The 19427-nt window shown below is 36.4% G+C and overlaps 3 protein-coding genes across 3 annotated transcripts; 1 reads left to right on the top strand and 2 right to left on the bottom strand.

Annotated features, from left to right (window-relative positions):
* Window positions 1-1298: 1298 nt before the first annotated feature.
* On the top strand, window positions 1299-11381 carry LOC145064892 (exopolygalacturonase-like). The gene is made up of 4 exons (XM_079012255.1): window positions 1299-1516; window positions 1623-1943; window positions 10340-10849; window positions 10939-11381. The coding sequence occupies exons 1-4, from the start codon at window positions 1382-1384 to the stop codon at window positions 11158-11160; spliced, it is 1188 nt and encodes a 395-aa protein (XP_078868381.1). The 5' UTR covers window positions 1299-1381; the 3' UTR covers window positions 11161-11381.
* A 2718-nt stretch (window positions 11382-14099) lies between these two features.
* Window positions 14100-15101, bottom strand: LOC145064556 (uncharacterized). The gene is made up of 2 exons (XM_079011982.1): window positions 14702-15101; window positions 14100-14590 (listed from the first exon to the last, which is right to left on the bottom strand). Exons 1-2 carry the CDS (start codon window positions 15099-15101, stop codon window positions 14100-14102), a joined length of 891 nt encoding a protein of 296 aa, XP_078868108.1.
* A 1117-nt stretch (window positions 15102-16218) lies between these two features.
* LOC145064555 (uncharacterized) lies at window positions 16219-16971 on the bottom strand. The gene has a single exon (XM_079011981.1). The coding sequence runs from the start codon at window positions 16969-16971 to the stop codon at window positions 16219-16221; it is 753 nt and encodes a 250-aa protein (XP_078868107.1).
* Window positions 16972-19427: the final 2456 nt, after the last annotated feature.

Below are 19427 nucleotides of genomic sequence, written 5' to 3'. Positions count from 1 at the left end.
TCTTCATAGAACTCGCCGAGTTCCACTTTGGGATTCGCCGAGTCCCTTCGACCCACTTCTCATACATACCAAAACTGAGACATGCAATGCTTCTAACCCATAGATCTATGCTCCTAGGGCATGCTTATCTCATAAAGTTGCAAACTTTACGGGCATGCATGGCCCTATAAGCTCAAGAAGGCAAATCTAAGCTCTTTCAGGGGTCATACACTCAATAGGGACCTCAATAACTCCAACCACAGAGACTTTATACTTCTAGGACGTGCATAAGATCCCAATCTGAAGTCCTTTCAGAACTTAAAGCATAATTCATGGAATTTGAGGTTTTAGGGCTTGAAACCACTAATTTGAGACACAAAGGGGATCTAATGAACTAATGGTCAAGGTAAGAACTTTTCTACCTGAATGGAAGCTTCTCACAGTGTAGATTCCGGATCTACCTCCCCTCCTTGCACACTTCACCCTCCTCTTCCTTCCTCTAAGCTCCAAACCTTCTCCACAAAGCCAAAATCACTCTCAAGAACAATGTGGGGGCTAGGGTTTCTTTCTACAGTTCTCTAGAAGTGTTAGGGACTAAGGAGGCCAAGTTAGAGCGTTTAAATAGGGTGCAAATGCCCGGATTAGGGTTTTTGTCCAAACAGGGTCTACTCGCAGTGGCGGAGCCAGGTTCAAAGTTGAGGGGTATCCCAAACTGGGTTCGAGTTTCTCAATTTTCCAAACTCGGTTTCGGGTTTAAACCCAAACCCATTCAACAGTTTAACTTATTGGTCCTTCAACTCGCCGAGTCCAAGGCAAAAATGCATAAAATTAAAATATTAATCATAATGAGTACGTAACAGGAACCAGGTGCTACATGTGGTGTAGGCACTAAAGGCGTCGCCGCTATTGTGGTGATTTTTTGTAGTGATATATGAACCAGTAAGGTGATGGACAATAGTTTCTTCAAATGTGAACATGGATCAATCAAAAGGCTCAAATCAGGAATGATGCAACGAGAACCAATATTAGAATTTTTAAAGTAGAAAAAATAGCTAAATACAATATGTTCACATGAAATTCGAAAATCACCTTAGACATGGATGTTAGAATCTGAAACGTTTGTCTCAAATGTTTGGTGAAATGGTGAAAAAATAGTTCCCTAAATAAACTTGCTGCTTAATTTATTTAGGAATTTCCTATATATATATATATATATATATATATATATATATATATATATATATATATATATATATATATATATATATATATATATATATATATATATATATATATATATCCTATAAATGCATTGCCTCTTTTATCAACTCTAATTTGGTGCATTAGAAACCTCATAATAAAGAACAAAAGCAACTAGTTATATATAAGAACTTCCACTGAAATGGTTAAAACAAAACCCATTGGAAGAGCAGTATTTTCTTTGTTTCTTATCCCACTGATTGCAAAGTATCAAGCAGCGGTTGTGGACATAAAAACTAAAGGTGCCAAGGGCGATGGCAAAACCGATGATGGCCCGGTAATAGTTAAATAAATTGTCTTGATAAATGTTTTCTACTAACGGTAGTAAAAATGAATCCGACGTCAATATTCTTCTGTTATATTTGTCATGGAGTTTAATTTAGGCTATTATGAGCGCTTGGAAAGAAGCATGTGGAGGATTATTAGGTGGAGGATTATTACCAGAAACGGTTTTAATTCCACCAGGGACTTATTTCGCAGCTCCTATTCAACTGAAAGGTCCATGCAAGGGTCCGATTGAGATCAAGGCCACCGGAGCAACTATCAAAGCCCCACCGGAGGTTGCAAAGTTCAAAACGGATGGTTGGATTGAGATCGAGGGTGTCGATAAGTTGACTATGACTGGTGGTAATTACGATGGTCAAGGCCAGGCAACTTGGAAGAGTAACAACTGCGCCTCTACTGGAGTATGCAAATTACCAGCTGTAAGTTGTGTTTCTTTGAAACTTTTCAATATTGGTGTAAGCATCTTATAAACTACAACATATTAGTTTATGATCCTTCCACGGTTAAACGTAAAAGCGTGATTAATAAGATTAAAATTTTGTTTTATTCTAATAGACAATTAAAATTATTTCCATGTTAATTATAGGTTTTAGACTCTTAGGTAATCTCTATCTCTTTCTTTTAATAACGTTTTGCTGTAAAAAAAGAAGTTAAATATTTAACATGTGCACATTGTAAAAGTAATAAAAAGAATTGCATGATTAAAAATACTTCGAAGTTAGTGGTTGTATTTATGAAAATATAACAAACTCACCGTGTAAAACTTGCATATCATAATTAACCGGGTTTTAAATATGTCAAGTAGAGTTTCACTCGAATACATAAGTTGCCAAAACTTTAGGCTCATGCAAATGCAATTGTTTTTATTTAGCTTTCATTTTTTTTTTTTTGCTTTTCATGCAGTTTAAGTTTTTTTGTTTTTTTTTCATCGCCCAGTGAGCTTGGGCCTTAGCTTTTGCAAAGCTTCTTTTCCCTTTCCTTTTTGCACAACCTAAGAAGCTTCTACCTTCTATTAATTGCTCTCTCTTCTATTTCTTCTTCCGACAAAATTCCCAACCTCAAAATCCTTTGTTTAGTTTATTTATAACCCAGCCTTTCAAACACTGTTGGTTTATATATATATATATATATATATATATATATATATATATATATATATATATATCTTGGGGAATATATGGCTACCTAATATTAGGTATAATAGTAGATATAGAACCATCAAAAAGTATATGATTTTAACAAAATTCAGTCAAATATCTCTATTAGAGCTTATGTTAGGCTTCTTATATATATTTTCTATTGAGTTTTATAAGTTTAATTTTGCAGCACAAACCATATATAAAAATATTTTTCCATCTACACGTAGTTCATTATATTGAAATTTATTACAAAAAACTATAGTGAAAGATTAAATTTGTTTATTAAAAACCCGATAAACCTATTTCCATAATCCATCAAAAAAAAAGCAAGTATACATAAGGTAAGTGACGGAAGATGTTATGAAGCTTCTACTAGAAGTCTAATAAAAAAAAATATGTTTAACATACTTATATGTTGGGCATGAATTACAAAATAAAAAATAATATGAGTTCAAAAGCAATATGAAGAAGCTAAAAGTGAAAGAAAATTATGGTTTTTAATCAAAATGAAGTGAATTTAAATGATTCTATATCTAATATTACATACATGATAGCCACATATTCACATAAGATAACAACTCCTACAATCCACATAAAATAAACCCTAAGTCTTCCTTCTAAAAAATAGAAATTTAACCAAAAAGTCAACCTACGCCAAAAATCAATGGTCAAAGTCAAAGTTAACAACCCATAATGCCAACCAATGATCCTCACATCGTGACCTAACCCTTAGTCACGTCGTGAGAGTTCACTCGGCCCGATTCCAACATGACTCGCTCTAACTCAGCCAACTCAGTCACAAACAATCCTTTGGGCCGACCTCACGATTTGAACATCTCTCTTGTCATGTCATGACTACCCACTGGTCATGTCCTAACACTGGATTTTTTTTTGCAAAAATCAACCTTTTCACTCCTTGATACCCTAAATCAATCCATCATGGAAAAAGGGTGTTACAACTCTCCTTCACTTACAATTGATTTCGTCCTTGAAATCATTCCTTACTACTCTCTATACCACACATGTAGAGCGTGATCGAACTTCCTAACTTCTCATTAGGACTGATAAGTCATCTCATATAGTCGATCGCCTCCCAACGATATCATCAATAAATCACTTACCCTAACAAAGAAGTGAACCTTGTGATACCAACCATAATCAATCAACAAGACCACCTCTACTCAGACCGAAATCCGAAACCTGACACCATATGTGACTTCTAGACATATCGGTTCATTCCAAAATAAAAATAATGACTACATTATGCAACCCGAATCAAAAAAATCAATTCCCATCCTCCCATGCCACACCAAAGCCATGACAAGGATAGGAAACTCTTAGGGTAAAAGAAGTCAAGGTAAAAGACGTTAGGGTACCGAATGGTTTTTTATTGTAGTTTTTTCATTATTTACCCTTCATATAATGAAATTTCATAGATCTTCTTTCTTGTATAACTATAAATTGGAAAACAAGAAAAAAGAAGAAAAAGTTGAAACGACAGTCACAACAATGTTGAGTATTTATTACTCAAAATGGTTTTGCGTGTGGTATTTTATGCCAATCATAACAACTATTTATGTATTTTTGTTTAAGTAATAAAGTCTCTCCACGGGACAGATGGCGGTTTTACTAGACCCACAGTGGCTAGGCAAAAAAGTGGATGTTGGGGCATGATCGCTAATATTTCCAAAGTCCTTGAAAGGGACAATGTCTCATTTGTAGATCATTTCCGTTCAGTAAACATCGCTGAAGCTCCTGGAGCAGTTAAGTGGAGCTGGGATTTGGAGCCTTCAGGGGTATACTCTGTAGCATCCTTGAGGAAATGTATTGATAGGACAACCCTCCCCTTTTCTGATAGGAAATGGATGTGGAACTCGTTAGTCCCTGGAAAAGTAAATATTCTCGCTTGGAGAATCATTCATGGTAGGCTTCCAACATTGGCTAATCTAGCAAAATTTGGCATCTCATCATCCACCACATGCAAGTTTTGTGATGAAAGCCTAGAAACTGAGAACCATCTTTTTGTTGAATGTGGTTTTGTCAAAGAAGTATGGCAAAGGGTATCTAGTTGGTGGCGGTTGCTGGACTCAAATTTTCAATCGATTGGAGACCTTCTCAATTGTAAGAAACTGCTGATGGGTCATCAAAGGCTGTCAGACATCAATGAGGCAGCTATGTTAGTGTTCTTATGGGTAATTTGGAACTATCGGAATTTGAAGGCACACTCCTCAGGCGTAAAATCGCATACGGTGCTGGCTTACGAGGTACAATCCATGGCCCTATTCTGGATTAATGCGAGGAAGCGAAAGGGGAAACCCCTCGAATGGGTCGAATGGTGTTGTGATCCTATTCTAGAATGCTACTCTAAACTGTAATCAAAATCTGTTTTCTATGTTTTTGTTTTGTCTCTTCATTTATTTTCTTTTCTCTCCATTTTGTACCCTCTAGCCTCTGGCTAGTTCGTTTTGATGCCAGCTTGCCGTTCCAAAAAAAAAAAAAACTCTCTCTCTCTCTCTCTCTCTCTCTCTCTATACCCTCGGACGTAAATAATCATGTGAACCATGTTAAACAATATAATCTCGTTTTCATTATTAAGCTATGTGTGAAATTGTTTATCTCTTAGTGAAATACTCAAACCATTTTAATTTGTATTGAAGCTAATGATGCGAAGGTTGAGGTTAATGAACTTGAAGGTCACAACTACGGGTTTTAAAAATTTCAGATCAAATATTAACTCTATCGGGAGAAGTTACACGAACGATTCGACGACAAGAAACCCTAAACGATGAAGTAGGGGAATTGAAATATACTAGATCGACAAAGCCTTGGTGCGGTAATATTGGAATCTATTGGATCAATAAGCTCTTTTAACCACCAAAGAATAGTAGATAACTATTAAAGTAGAAAAGAAGGAGCTAATAGGGGTAAAGAACATCATGTTGGAACTCGGGATGCAGAAGAAAGATGGTGTATTATCTTGTGACAATTAATAGAGTGCAGTCCCACATGACAAGCTCTATCAGATGAGGTGTCACTTTATCTGATCACTAATAAGTGATGGGAAATTGAATCTATAAAAGATCATTGGTACAAATAATCCCATAGATAACGACAGAGATTTGAAGTTATGCATAAATTCAACTGGTCTTCCAGGTACTTGAAGAGAATACATAGACCTAAAGAAATTTGGTTTTTAGAGTTTAAGGTTGGGTGGCATTAAATTAGATAAATAGCCTCCAATTGAAAGATTGTTGATGAGTTTTGGAGCCTTATTTTCTCTTTTAACTTCATAGTCGCTAAGAAAACTAAGCATGGGGTGACATTTTGAAAAGATCGAGCAGAGCCCAAGTGGGAGGTTTTAAGTTTGACCTCATTGGAATAATTTAGGTTAACTTGGTCCTATTTTGCTTTTGTTTACGCTGTTACTCTATGTGCATATGTGAAAGTATTTATCTTTTTTTGAAGTTCTTAAACATTATCAAAAGTTCGATTTCATTCGGGAATAAATGTGTGGAAAACGGAAAATCACCGTTGAACTTGTTCACTTGAAGGAGCAAAAGACGAACATACTCACTAATGCTTTGACAAAGGTTAATTTTAACAAAATATGTTTGAAGCTTGGAGTGATCAAATTCGAATTGGATCTGTTTAAAAGGTAGGAATGTAAGAATGTAAGATTTAACTAGGTTGTATGTGGCAAATAGAGTATTATACATAAGATTATAAGTTTATAGGCTAGATTTTAGGTGCAAGTTACTATTTTCTTTTATATATATATATATATATATATATATATATATATATATATATATATATATATATATATATATATATATATATATATATATATATATATATATATATATATCTTTCTTTCTTTTTGTTTTTCATGAACCATTCGTCTTTCTTTTTTCATTAATTGAAGAAACTTTTACCTTATATTGTGCTTTCTTATGTTTCTTCTCTAGATAAAAAAAATCCACCCTAGAAAATACGACCTTGGTTAATTAATTACATATTCCTGCCCTTCGAACACTTTTGATATACATAGACGTATTACAACTAATTTAATTAATCCAACAAAACTAATAAATAGAAGTGGATGCTTATAGATATAAAGATGAGAATATGGAGATCGAAAGCAATGATTACATAGGAGTTCCTTTACTTTCCGCGCAGAGTTTAATAAATTTCTTCGTATTTTTACTTGTGAGAATGTAATAGCAATTTATCAGGACATAATTATTCATAAGAATTTTCTATGTTACAACGTAGATAATAGTCATTAATATCCTTGTTATAGGTGAAGAAAAACACAAAAGAAATAGGGTGGAATGAAACAGAGCAAGCACGAAATAGGGGAAAAAAGAAATTTCAAGAAAATTCCTTTGGCTGCAACTTTCATTTTATTTAAAGCTAGAATGAGAAAACATTAAACATCTACTCTATAAATACTAAAATGACTAGTATCCTTTTTTGATACAAAATCTTATTTGAATGGCAAAATTCCTATTATACTCGTGGAACTTAAATGTCTAAGTTCTTCTGGATTAGTCCAACATATTCCCCCTAATACATAATCCTGCATTCTTTTCACTCCTAACAACTTTCTCATATCTTCAAACTTGATTCTACTCATTGACTTTGTCAGAATATCAGCTCACTCCTAGTTGCTTCTCACGTGCTTAACAAAAACTTCTCATTTGTTCAACACATTCACCTATGAAAGGATACTTTGGGTCAATATGCTTCATTCTTCCGTAGAATACAAGGTTTTCCATCGGATCTAAAGTTTATTTATCCACATGTAGATTAGCATGGCTTATCCTTTTACATGTTAATTCAAAAAACAAATATCTTGACACGTTGCGTCTGTTGTAGCCATGAACTCTGCCTCACATGAAGAAAGAGCTACACTTTTCAATTCGCATGAAGCCCAAGTAACCAAGTTTTTATTTAGGTAGAATGCAACTCTAGTTGTACTTCTTCTATAAGTCATGTCTCTTGCAAGATCACTATATATGTATGTAATTATGATGTCTTTTTCACACCCTTTGATATAAACTAACCCATAATCTTGTACCTTTAATATACCTTAGTCTGTGCTTTACCACCAGCATGTGCTTGATAGTAGGATGCTTCATACTCATCATTTGTACGATGTATGACATATCTGGCATGGTATTTGTCAAGTACCTCAAACATCTAATGACGCTTCTATATTTAGTGGGGTAAACTCATTCACCTTGTTCATCTTTGGATAATTCTAATTTAGGCTCCATTAGATACTTACATGAGTTAAAATCCAACATTCTTTCTTTTTCAAGAATAACTTTCGCATACCTGGATTGTTTGAAGGAAATTCGTCCAATACAGTGAATCACTTAAATTCCTAGGTAATATGACAATTGCCAAAATCGCTCATCTCAAATTCATGATTCATCTGCTCTTTAAAGTGTTATATTTCACTATTGCAACTCCATGTGATGATAAGTTCATCTACATATATTCCCACTATAAATACTTGTGGATATCATGTTTCTCATGTAGACTGCATATTCTTGTGGATATCATTTGAATCCAATTACTTTTAAATACTTATCCAATATTGAGTTTCATGCTTTAGGTGCTTGTCGTAGTCTATATAGTGCCTTAATGAGCTTGTACACCTTCTTTGGTTGATTACTATTTTCAAACCTTTATCGTTGTGCAATATCAACTTCATCTTCTCTGTCTCCATACAGGAATGCCTACTTTATGTCAAGGTGATGTACCAACCACCCATATTTAGCTAAAAGTGCAAGTAGTATTCGAATTGTTTCCATTCTTCCAAATGGTGCAAAAACACCATTGAAGTCATTTCCTTGTTTTGCACATACCCCTTATGGCAGCTCAACCATACCCCAAGTTTTATTTTATTTTTTCAGTTGAGCTTAACTCACTTTCCATCGCATTATCACACTCATGACTCTTACTTGCTACAAAGTAAATAATTGGTTCTTCACTATCATGCATGATTAATAATTTCTCAGTCTCATCATATATATCAGCCAATGTACTTCAAGAAGTCATATGATTCTGTTGAGGTGGTGCTTGTTGAATTAGATGCATGTTCACTTGTTGACATTGTTGGGGTACATTGCATGGATCCATGAGAACTAATTTGTGATTTGGGGTTGGTGGTGTTTGTTTGAGCTGTGTCGAAGTATGTCCTCATCAACTTGATTTTTTTTGTGTTGTGTAACCTTCTATAGTGAAAGCCACATTTGGATTGGTTTGAATCTTGAATGTTTTTCCGAAATCCGATTCCTTATCTTCCTCGAATTGTACATCTTTACTGTTTTGAATAGCTCCGGTATTAGGATTAAATAATCTATATGCTTTTGATCCTTTTACGGCTCTAAGATGTACCACTTTCACACTCCGGTCTTTAAATTTTTTCAGATTGCTTCGTTGATCTCATCTGAGCGACCCGCCCACATACCCTCAAATACTCGATGTTGGGTTTTCTTCCTGTCCACATCTCATCCAAGCATTACGATCCGATAACCATTTTGTGCAATTTGTCCCAAGCTAATGATGTTACTACATAACTTTGGTATATGGTATACATTCTGTAGTAGTCGATTTTCACCAATTTTACAACGGAATAAAATCGATACTTTTCGTTCAATTCTATCATTCGAACCATCTCCAAACTTTACATAACCTTGGATTGCGTCATTGAGATTTTGAAACTTAGTCTTGTCACCTTTCCAAACTTTACATAACCCCGGATGTTGCTCACAGTGTTGTTGATTTTGTTAAGAAATCATCAACCATTTCAGATTCTTTCATGCTAAGAATCTCAAATTTAACCTTTACTGATTGTACCTTTGCTGTTCGAACTCGATCTACACCCAATATATATATATATATATATATATATATATATATATATATATATATATATATATATATATATATATATATATATATTCTTCGGTGTTTCCCACACTTCTTTCGCCAGTTGCTTGTCCGCTATCGACAATACGATTTCTTCAACGATGTTTTGGTAAATCGCTGCCCTTTTACACCAATCGGGTTCTGGTGATTCTATTAGGTTCATTCACATCCCAAACATCCTGTGTTTGCATAAACATCTTCATCTTAATTGCCCACGCAACATAGTTGGTTCTGGTCTAGACCGGATAGTGCATCTTGGGTCCTTCCATGGTCTCGGCTTCTCTGTTCTTGTTCTCTGATACCAAATGTAAGTTTCAACCTTTATAATAGTCTTTGAACTCCTAGGCACAGGTGAAGAAAAACACAGAAAAGAACCAGGGCACAAAGACACAAAGCAAGCACGAAACACGGGAAAAAACGAAATCTGGGAAATTTCCTTTGGCTGCAAGTTTCACTTTATTCAAAGATAAAACTGAATGAGAAAACATTAAACATCTATCCTATAAATATTAAACAAATTGCCAGATTGGAATCCTTATGTAATACTAAATCTTATTTAAATGGCAAGTTTTCTATTTTACCCATGGAACTTAAATGTCCGAGTTTTTCTGCATAGTACAAAAAATTTATAATTTTCATCTTATTTTTTTAAATGTGCAAAAACGAGAACAACGTGAAATTTATTGATTTGTTATAATGATATACCATTTCTGTGTTCCTTTAATTCTCAGAATATCAGACTGACCAACTGCAAGAACGCAGTGGTGAAAGACTTAACATCCACCAATAGCAAATTCTTCCACATGAATATATTGGGTTGTGACAATAGCAAACTTGACCACGTTACCATTAATGCACCTGGAACAAGTCTCAATACGGATGGAATTCACATCGGGAGATTAAATGGGCTCAACATCACAAACACAAACATAAAAACAGGTGATGATTGCATTTCGTTTGGAGATGGAAGCAAGAACGTCCATATCGACCAAGTGACATGCGGACCAGGACATGGCATTAGTATTGGAAGCCTCGGTCGATACCCAGGCGAACTTCCTGTACAAGGAATCTGGATCAAAAACTGCACTATCACCGGCACTGACAATGGACTCCGGATCAAGTCCTGGCCAGCTGGCACACCAGGTAGCGCCACTGACATGCATTTTGAAGATATAATCATGCAAAAAGTTGGAAATCCAATACTGGTCGATCAAGAATATTGTCCTTCTGGGAAATGCCAGGTATCTAACATATATTGCCACAAACTTAGTCACTTTCTTTAGTTATATTCACAAAGGGTTGAACATATTCTTCGTTTTATGACTACTAGAAAGGACCCTCAAAAACCAAGTTGTCAAATGTGAGCTTTAGGAGGATCAAGGGATCATCAACAACTAAGGTAGCAGTGAAGCTTGTTTGCAGCCCAGGAACATGCGACACTTTTGAGATTGCTGACATCAATTTGCAAGGACCTGGAGGACCTGCCACTTCTGAGTGTAAAAACATCAAGCCTAAAGTCGTTGGTCAAGTCGTACCTCCGGCTTGTCCTTGAGTATTTGTGGAATTGTCATAGGAAATAAGAGGATCGAATCATTCGCGAACTACATGGAAAGGAATATACTTGTTTGAAGATATAGGGTCGTGCTTGAAAATTCCTTGCGCGATATTTGTTTTGTTGACTTTTATTATGGAGTGAAGTGGTAACTAAAAAGATTGTTGGGTGCATTAATTAGTAATTATATACGTTGGAACTATATTGATATGCTTTATGAATATATTTCTTAATTGCTAAATCAGTATGTCACATGATGGAGATATTTGAAAATGGGTTTGGTAAAATGTTTTCATGGTAAGTTTTAAAAATAGTGGTCCATTAAAATACATCTTTTTAACGTGGGTGATACATTCAAACACCAAATATTAAGACGAACAACTTTGACCTCTAAAATATACTATTTTAGCGCATGGTTGGATTAATTACACAATTTTAATGTTTAAAACTCATTAATTTAGTGTTTTACCATTGAAGTTGGTCTAATGTGATATGAATACTAAATTCAAATTAAATCCAATAAACACTTTCTCGACACTTCATACGGATACGCATCAAATCAACCAAGTAACCAACCCGTAACATTGGACCGTAATGGATCTATAAAATTACAAATATTGTGAAACATATTTTTTGATTATCAATATATATACCCTTGTTATAATAAAATAGAAAAAGTACGAATACATATAATATGATTCCTTGAAAATTGCAAGAACTACATCACTAGAGGATCACTAAAAAAAAACTAATTAGTACCAAAACGAAATGGTAACTAACACTTAGAGTCATCACTAAATGATTTAGTGCCCAAACTATTGGTTGTCACTTATTGGTACGTCACAAAAACTTATTAGTGACCAAATTTTACAAACGTTCAATAAATAGTGACTAAATTATACTGGTCATTAAATTTTTGACGACTCGTCTCATCAATAAATGCTGTCACTAATCAATGAAAGTCATCATTGTTTTATCTACTTGGTAACCACAAAAAGTCATCATTATTTCTCTAATTGGTGATCATAAAAAGTTGTCACCGTTGGTCAACATTAAAAACTGATTTACCAGATTTGTGGCCATAAAAAGTCTTTACTAATTTTTTCGAATAGAGACCATAAAAGTGGTCACTAATTTTAGTTGATATATCTAGTATTTAACCCATTTAAATAACTTGCATGTACCATAGTCAATGGTAAGATATACTATGATCAATTTATAAAAATATATCTTATCAAATGATAAACATGAGTTATTACCAAATTTAAATGAGCTCAAACTTTACACTACATAAATGGTTAAAAGATATAAACATCATATCTTCACTTTTGTACAAAGTAGGATTATACAATATATTTAAAGAAGATGGAGTCAACCTCTTCTTACCATGAAAAATATAAAAAGATTGTATCTCATGGCCAACAAAAGAACAAATAAGAGGAAGACAAGTAAATGTTAAGTTTCTTTGCAATCGACAACTTTGTTCCCATGCTCTTAAGTAAATATATGCCCTCCATAACCTCTAAAAATTATAGATAATGTTAATTATTAACTATGAAATTATGATGACAACTTAAAGGTGGCATGGTTTATAAAATGAAAAAGATTTAAAGAAATGTTATTGTTGTTGTATCTAAAGAAACAAAGAAAACATTCTATTCCATTTATTGATTATTGATCATTCACATACAAGCAATAAAGAGATCCTTATACATAGGATCAGATAAACTAGCTAGAAAATAGGCTAAAGATAAACATAGGAATAAAGTAAACAATACGTTATTATCTTAATGGAATAATCTAGACGTGTAAAATAGTTCCATTACTCCCCCTCAAGATGGAGCATGAAGATTACGAATGCCCAACTTGTCCGATAGAAAGTTGAGACGATCTGATCCAAGTGGTTTGGTCAATAAATCAACTAACTGGTCTTGAGTCTTGATTTTGACAGGTGTAATCTCCTTAGACTCAACCCGTTGCTTAACAAAGTAACAGTCCATTTTCACGTGCTTTGTACGTTCGTGGGAAACAGGATTGTGGGCAATGTGTCGAGCAAATTCATTATCACATAAGTGGGGAGTGGGTTTGTCCAAAACAATGTTAAAATCAGTCAACAACCAACGAATCCAAAGTATTTCACTAATCGTGACAGCCATTGCACGGTATTCTGCTTCAGTAGAGGAGCGTGAAACAACAGATTGTTTCTTGGATTTCCAAGAAATTGGAGCACACCCTAAGATCAACAAATATCCTGTCCGTGACCTTCGTGAGAAGGGGCATCCCAACCAGTCAAAGTCACTATAGGCAGTGAGCTTAACATCTCCTTCCTTTGGTAAGAGTATGCCTTGCCCCAAGGTGTTTTTCAGATATCGAAGTACTCACATGGTTGCATCCCAATGGTTTTGGCGAGGATCAGAGACAAACTGACTAAGCACGTTCATTGCATAAGTTATGTCGGGCCTAGTGGCTTGGAGATTGAGAAGCCTACCAATTAGGCGTCGATAGGTGCTTGCATCTACCTTGTTAGCATCATCTCCTTTATCGAGCTTCAAAATTTGTTCCATAGGAAACCGACTAGGCCGACAGCTAAGCATGCCAGAATCTTCCACAGAGTCTTCATCGAGATCGCCATGCAGAAATGCATTATTGACGTCTAATTGGGATATGACCCAGTCACGCTTGATAGCTATGGTAAGCAAAACACGAACTGTGATGAGTTTAGCAACTGGGGCAAACGTGTCATGAAAGTCGACTCCTTCCATTTGCGTGTAACCTTTTGCCACAAGGCGTGCTTTGTATCGTTCCACCTCTCCATTCAGCTTATACTTCACTTTGTACACCCACTTAGAGTCTATAACTCTCTCGTCTTTTGGCAGACTCGTAAGTTCCCAAGTGTTGTTTTGCTTAAGGGCTTTAATTTCCTTCTGTATTACCTCTTTCTATCGTTTGTCTCGAACTGCTTGATGAAAAAATTTAGGCTCATCGTGGGTGACGATGGCAGCTAAAAAGGATTTGTGAGATTGAGAAACTTTTTTATAAGAGACATAATTAGTAAGAGGATGTACCGTAGAGGCGACTCGATCAATGATGGGTTGCGGATGATTTATCGAAGGGGGGAGCTGTACTTCATAGTCATTGTAACGGGTGGGTTGTGACCTGTTTCTCGTTTCTCTTTGCTGATCTGTGTTGCTGGTTTGCTGATCGGTGCTGCTGGTTTCACTGGCGGTGTGATGGTTCGTTGGTACAAAATTATCATCAACTTCGTCAAGGACATCACTTACAACACTCGTTGTATGTTGGTTGTGGTCAAAATGACTTGTAGGGCTGTTGTCATCGATAAAATCGTCATGCATGACAGTCTCGGGTGATGAGTTTTGATCAGGGGGTGTGATGATCTTATTAGCAAAGCGAAAAATATTTTCACTGTCGGCTAGTGGTTACATGTTTCCATGCATATGTTTCATGGGAAACTCGTTTTCAAGGAATCTCATGTCCCTTGATATCACTAACTTCTTGGTTTCCATGTCATAAATTTTATAACCTTTTATCCCTTGAGGGTACCCAAGGAATATTCCTGGTTTGCCTCGTGGTTCAAATTTATCTCCCCCAGTGTCGGTGTTGCGATAGTATGCCAAGAATCTAAAGACACGCATATGATCATAATCTGGTGACTCATTGAAAAGAATCTCATAGGGATTAAGACCATGAAGTACCTTGGAGGGGAGTCGATTTATGACATAGGTGGCTGTCAATATGCACTCACCCCAAAAGGTTTTCGGCAGGTTTGCTTGAAATAAAAGGGCACGGGCTGTTTCAAGCAAGTGTCGATGTTTGCGTTCTACCACCCCATTTTGCTGTGGGGTGTATGGACAAGTGGTTTCTAAAACAATGCCTTTCTTGGCATAGAAGTCGAACATTTTTTGAGATATATTCTCCCCCATTGTCACATCGTATCCGTTTTATGTCTTTCCCAAATTGTGTTTTGACCATTTTATGAAAATTTATGAGATGTAAACCAACTTCATGTTTGTGTTTGATAATAATAGTCCACACTGATCGACTATAGTCATCAACTATTGTTAAAAAGTAGAGAGCCTTTAATTGGGACAGGATTCTATATTTTCCCCAAACATCACAATGTATAAGCTCGAAAAAAGAAACAGTCTTAATTTCACTAATGGGAAATGGCAACCTAGTGTGCTTAGCTTTAAAGCAAGCATCACACATTTTAGTTTGGTTATTTCTAGAAATATCTCTAACAAAATTTAAATTCGAAATCTTCTTGGGTGATGGATGACCAAGTCTTTTGTGCCAAACCTCGAAAGTTGTCACGAGAGCCTTCTTCTCCATTGCCCCGATTCGATACAATCCTCCAATGCACTTACCCGCACCAATTAAGTCCCTCGTCACTAATTTCTGCACAACAAAGAAGTCAGGAAAGAAAGTTACAACATAATTAAGGTTCCTTGCAAGTTTGTTAATAGATAACAAGTTGTAATTGAAATTAGGAACGTGAAGACGCCATCAATTTTGAGACCTCCTGGTAGGGTGTGTTCACCCTCACCCATGACGGGCACCTTATCGCCATTAGGGATAATAACAGGTGTTTCTTTGGTGTTTGTGACTCTGTTATCAAGAAAGTCACTTCGATGGGTGATGTGTTCGGTTGCAACCGAGTCAACCACCCATCCATCATACGTGTTAGTTCTACCTGCCAGATTAGCTTTATTAGCCTCATCTTCTCGGAAGTGTGCAACAAAAAGATGATATTGTTCATTCTTTAATCCTGGTATGGGGCTGGGTCCAACTTCTACACAAGCTGCTTTTGCCTTTGGTTTGTCTTTCTTTCCCGGCCACCAATCAGGGTAACCTATCTTCTTGAAGCACCCATCGCTTTTGTGTCCTTCTTTTCCACAAAAAGTGCATTTTTCTGCCTTGTCGCTGCTCTGTTTCATGATTCGTTGTGCTCCTTTGTTAGCCTTCTGTGTGCTTTGGACCCCTTGTGTAGTGCGTGTTGCCTTCCTATTCATCATGTTCACCTGGAAGGCTGTTGTTTCGCTAACTGGTTTTCCAGGATCCACCTGTGATTGTGTGTTGTTGTTCATCTTCAGCAACCAGGTGATACGTGGCCCCCAAGGAAGGTGGTGGCTTCATGGCAAGGATTTGGGTTCGGATGATGGCGAACTCCTCATCGAGCCCCATAAGAAACTCATAAATTCTTTCTTTCTCCTTCACTTCATTCAATCTTCTTCCTAGAGAGCAATTACACCCATCACAGGTACAGCTTGGTGTTGGGAGAACGAGTTGCAGTTCATCCCATAGGGTTTTCAATTTTGTGTAGTAGGATGAAACCGAAGTCATGTCCTGCCTTGTAGTGTTCAATGACTGTTTTAGCTCGTAAACCCGTGGAGCACCTTCCTTCTCAAACCTCTCTTCCAAGTCTTTCCAAATCTCGGCTGATGTATTAGCGTACCTCACACTGGTCCGGATGTCCCTCTCCATGGCTATTCTCAGCCAGCCCTTGACCATGGAATCTGCACGCATCCATGCCATATGCATGGAGGATGCAGAATCTGGTTTGTTGATTGACCCATCGACAAACCCTTTTTTATTCTTGGCAAACAGAAAGTTGATCATCTCCTGCCTCCATTCGTTGAAGTTTTTATCATTCAACACGTCATTAACCTGCATCTGTTTGGGGTAATCTGATGGATGAATGTAGTGTAGGGAATTGACATTGATGGAGTTAGCATCGATGGGTTCTTCAGTCTTCTTGCTTGCCCCCGGATCATTGGCTTTCTCTTCTGTCATGGCGGCTTCCAATCCAGGTTTTCTTCAACATATCAAGTCTCTGATACCATAAAGAAACTAAGAAAACATTCTATTCCAGTTATTGATTATTGATCATTCACGTACAAGCAATAAAGAGATCCTTATAAACAGGATCAGATAAACTAGCTAGAAAATAGGCTAAAGATAAACATAGGAATAAACTAAACAATACGTGATTATCTTAATGGAATAATGTAGACGTGTAAAATAGTTCCATTAGTATCTTTAATATGAAGGAGGTTCATCCCTAGCTAATTGGATCTTACCTTATGTTTTATGTAGTTATGTGAGTCTCATTTGATCTTTATCAACATATAACACAACCATAAAAGAGGGAACGAAGTAACAAAAAAGACATCAAAATGGAAAACATTAATCAAAGTTTACCTCCTTAGTCTTTAAATATATAAAAAAAAACCAACATTTTTACTCATATTCTACTCATACACTTCATCTTAAACCTAGATTTTGTAAAAACAAAATGAAATATATGTTGAGTAGATCTTTCAAAGTACAATGCTCTAATTGGGTAGATTCTTTGAAGTACATTGTCTTCTTGAAAGTACAATGCTATAATAGAATGAAATGAAAGTAAAATGTTATACTAAAAAATATATATATAATAGAAAACGAAGATAATGAGTACTCATAACAAAAGTAAGTTACATATATTACACAAAATTTTATATTTTTTATCATTTGACAGATTAAAATAAAAATAGTAATTACCAAATAAAATAAAGTGTAACATCCCAAAAATACAGACCAAAAATTTCATTTTTCATATAGCAATTTATAAAACAATTCATAGAAAACATCATCAAGTTATTTCATTTCATAAAAAGCCATAGATCATAAGTCTTAAAATTTTGTCGTCACATAGTAACAATGTTAGTATAAATCCCAAGCATCGCATATGCGGAAATCGTGTGTGTGTGTGATGCGCTGCTACCATACTGGCTCCTTTCCCTTCGAAGAAGGACCTGAAACAAAAACTGAAACTGTAAGCACAAAGCTTAGTGAGTTCCCCCATCTTACCACGTACCATACAGTAAACATACTGTCAGGCATATCTGGGTGTCCGGCCTACCCTGCTGAGCATATATGGGTGTTCAACCTACCCTTGTCAGGCATACCGGGGTGCCCGACCTACCCCTTGTCAAGCATATCTAGGTGCTCGACCTATCCTGCCAGGCATATCTAGGTGCCCGAGCTACCCTCCGGTTTATTTCAACCGGCTACGAGGACTATTTCACCCCTGCCACTACCACATCATAACATAGCATATCATACTGTCAGACAAATCTGGGTGCCCGACCTATCCTATCGGTATATCTCAACCGGGTCCGGGGACTAGTCCCCTATCTACCAATGTCACAAAATCACATAGCATATTAGCACATAAATCATAACAAATAGTGGCATACAAGACAATTATCACAAAGGCAATCATCTCAACTATAATCACCTACTAGTGGGCCGGCCTTGGTGCCTTAGACCCACTTCTACTGGAAGGTAACTCACCTCAATGTCCTGAAGTAGCTGAACTGTCCTCGGCTCTGGGATCAACTCTCCTCAATCTCCTACACATAACATCCCTTTCAACTACTCTTTCATACTCATAATCCTTTTAAGGGGCAACTCTGGTCAATGGTCAACACCCTGGTCAAAGTCAAACTACGTGTCCAAGTCAACATTCTATTTGACTCAACTCGCCGAGTTCCTGGGTCCATAAAACTTTGGAGTCTCGATCCTACTCATCGAGTTCTTCCATGAACTCGACTAGTTCTCCTTCATACAATCAACTCACTCGCCGATTTCATCCTTGAACTCGTCGAGTTCTTCTTCATATTAGTTGGGACATTTTGCTCTCAACTCGCCGAGTTCATCTTTGGACTCGTCGAGTTCCTCTTCATATCATTTGGGACATTTGCTTTTAACTCGCCGAGTTCATCCTTGAACTCGTCGAGTTCTTTGATCTTCAACTCCATAAACACATCCAACTCACTAAGTCATCTTCTAGACTCAACGAGTTTGCTCAGTAACAGAAAAGGTTTGGGGGACCACGACCCAACTCGCCGAGTCGTATGAACGACTCGTCGAGTACCCCAAAAGTCCAAATCCATACAATCATTCTTAGTCGGGCTTAATGCATCCAAAACATAGATCTGGCCTCCTTGGGTCGATATAGCACGTAAATTTACAAACTTTATGTTCATGTATGGGCTATGTAGCTCAAAAAGCCCTAAAAAGTGGTTCATATGATGCATGGGAATCCCATGGCCGTAAATTTGGCACCTTTATGCCATGTAGTCCCTTAAGGTCTCTAGATATGAAGTTATTACCCTAAAACATGCTTGCATCAATGAAGAGTTCCATAAAATGCTCCAAAAAGGCTTTAAACTACCCCATGAAGAGATCTAGTAAACCAATAG

This window comes from Lactuca serriola, chromosome 7 (assembly GCF_051521515.1).
Source record: "Lactuca serriola cultivar US96UC23 chromosome 7, Lser_US96UC23_V15, whole genome shotgun sequence".
NCBI lineage: Eukaryota > Viridiplantae > Streptophyta > Magnoliopsida > Asterales > Asteraceae > Lactuca > Lactuca serriola.
Note: the sequence above shows the minus strand (reverse complement) of the source record. Positions and strands in the feature narration are given on the sequence as shown.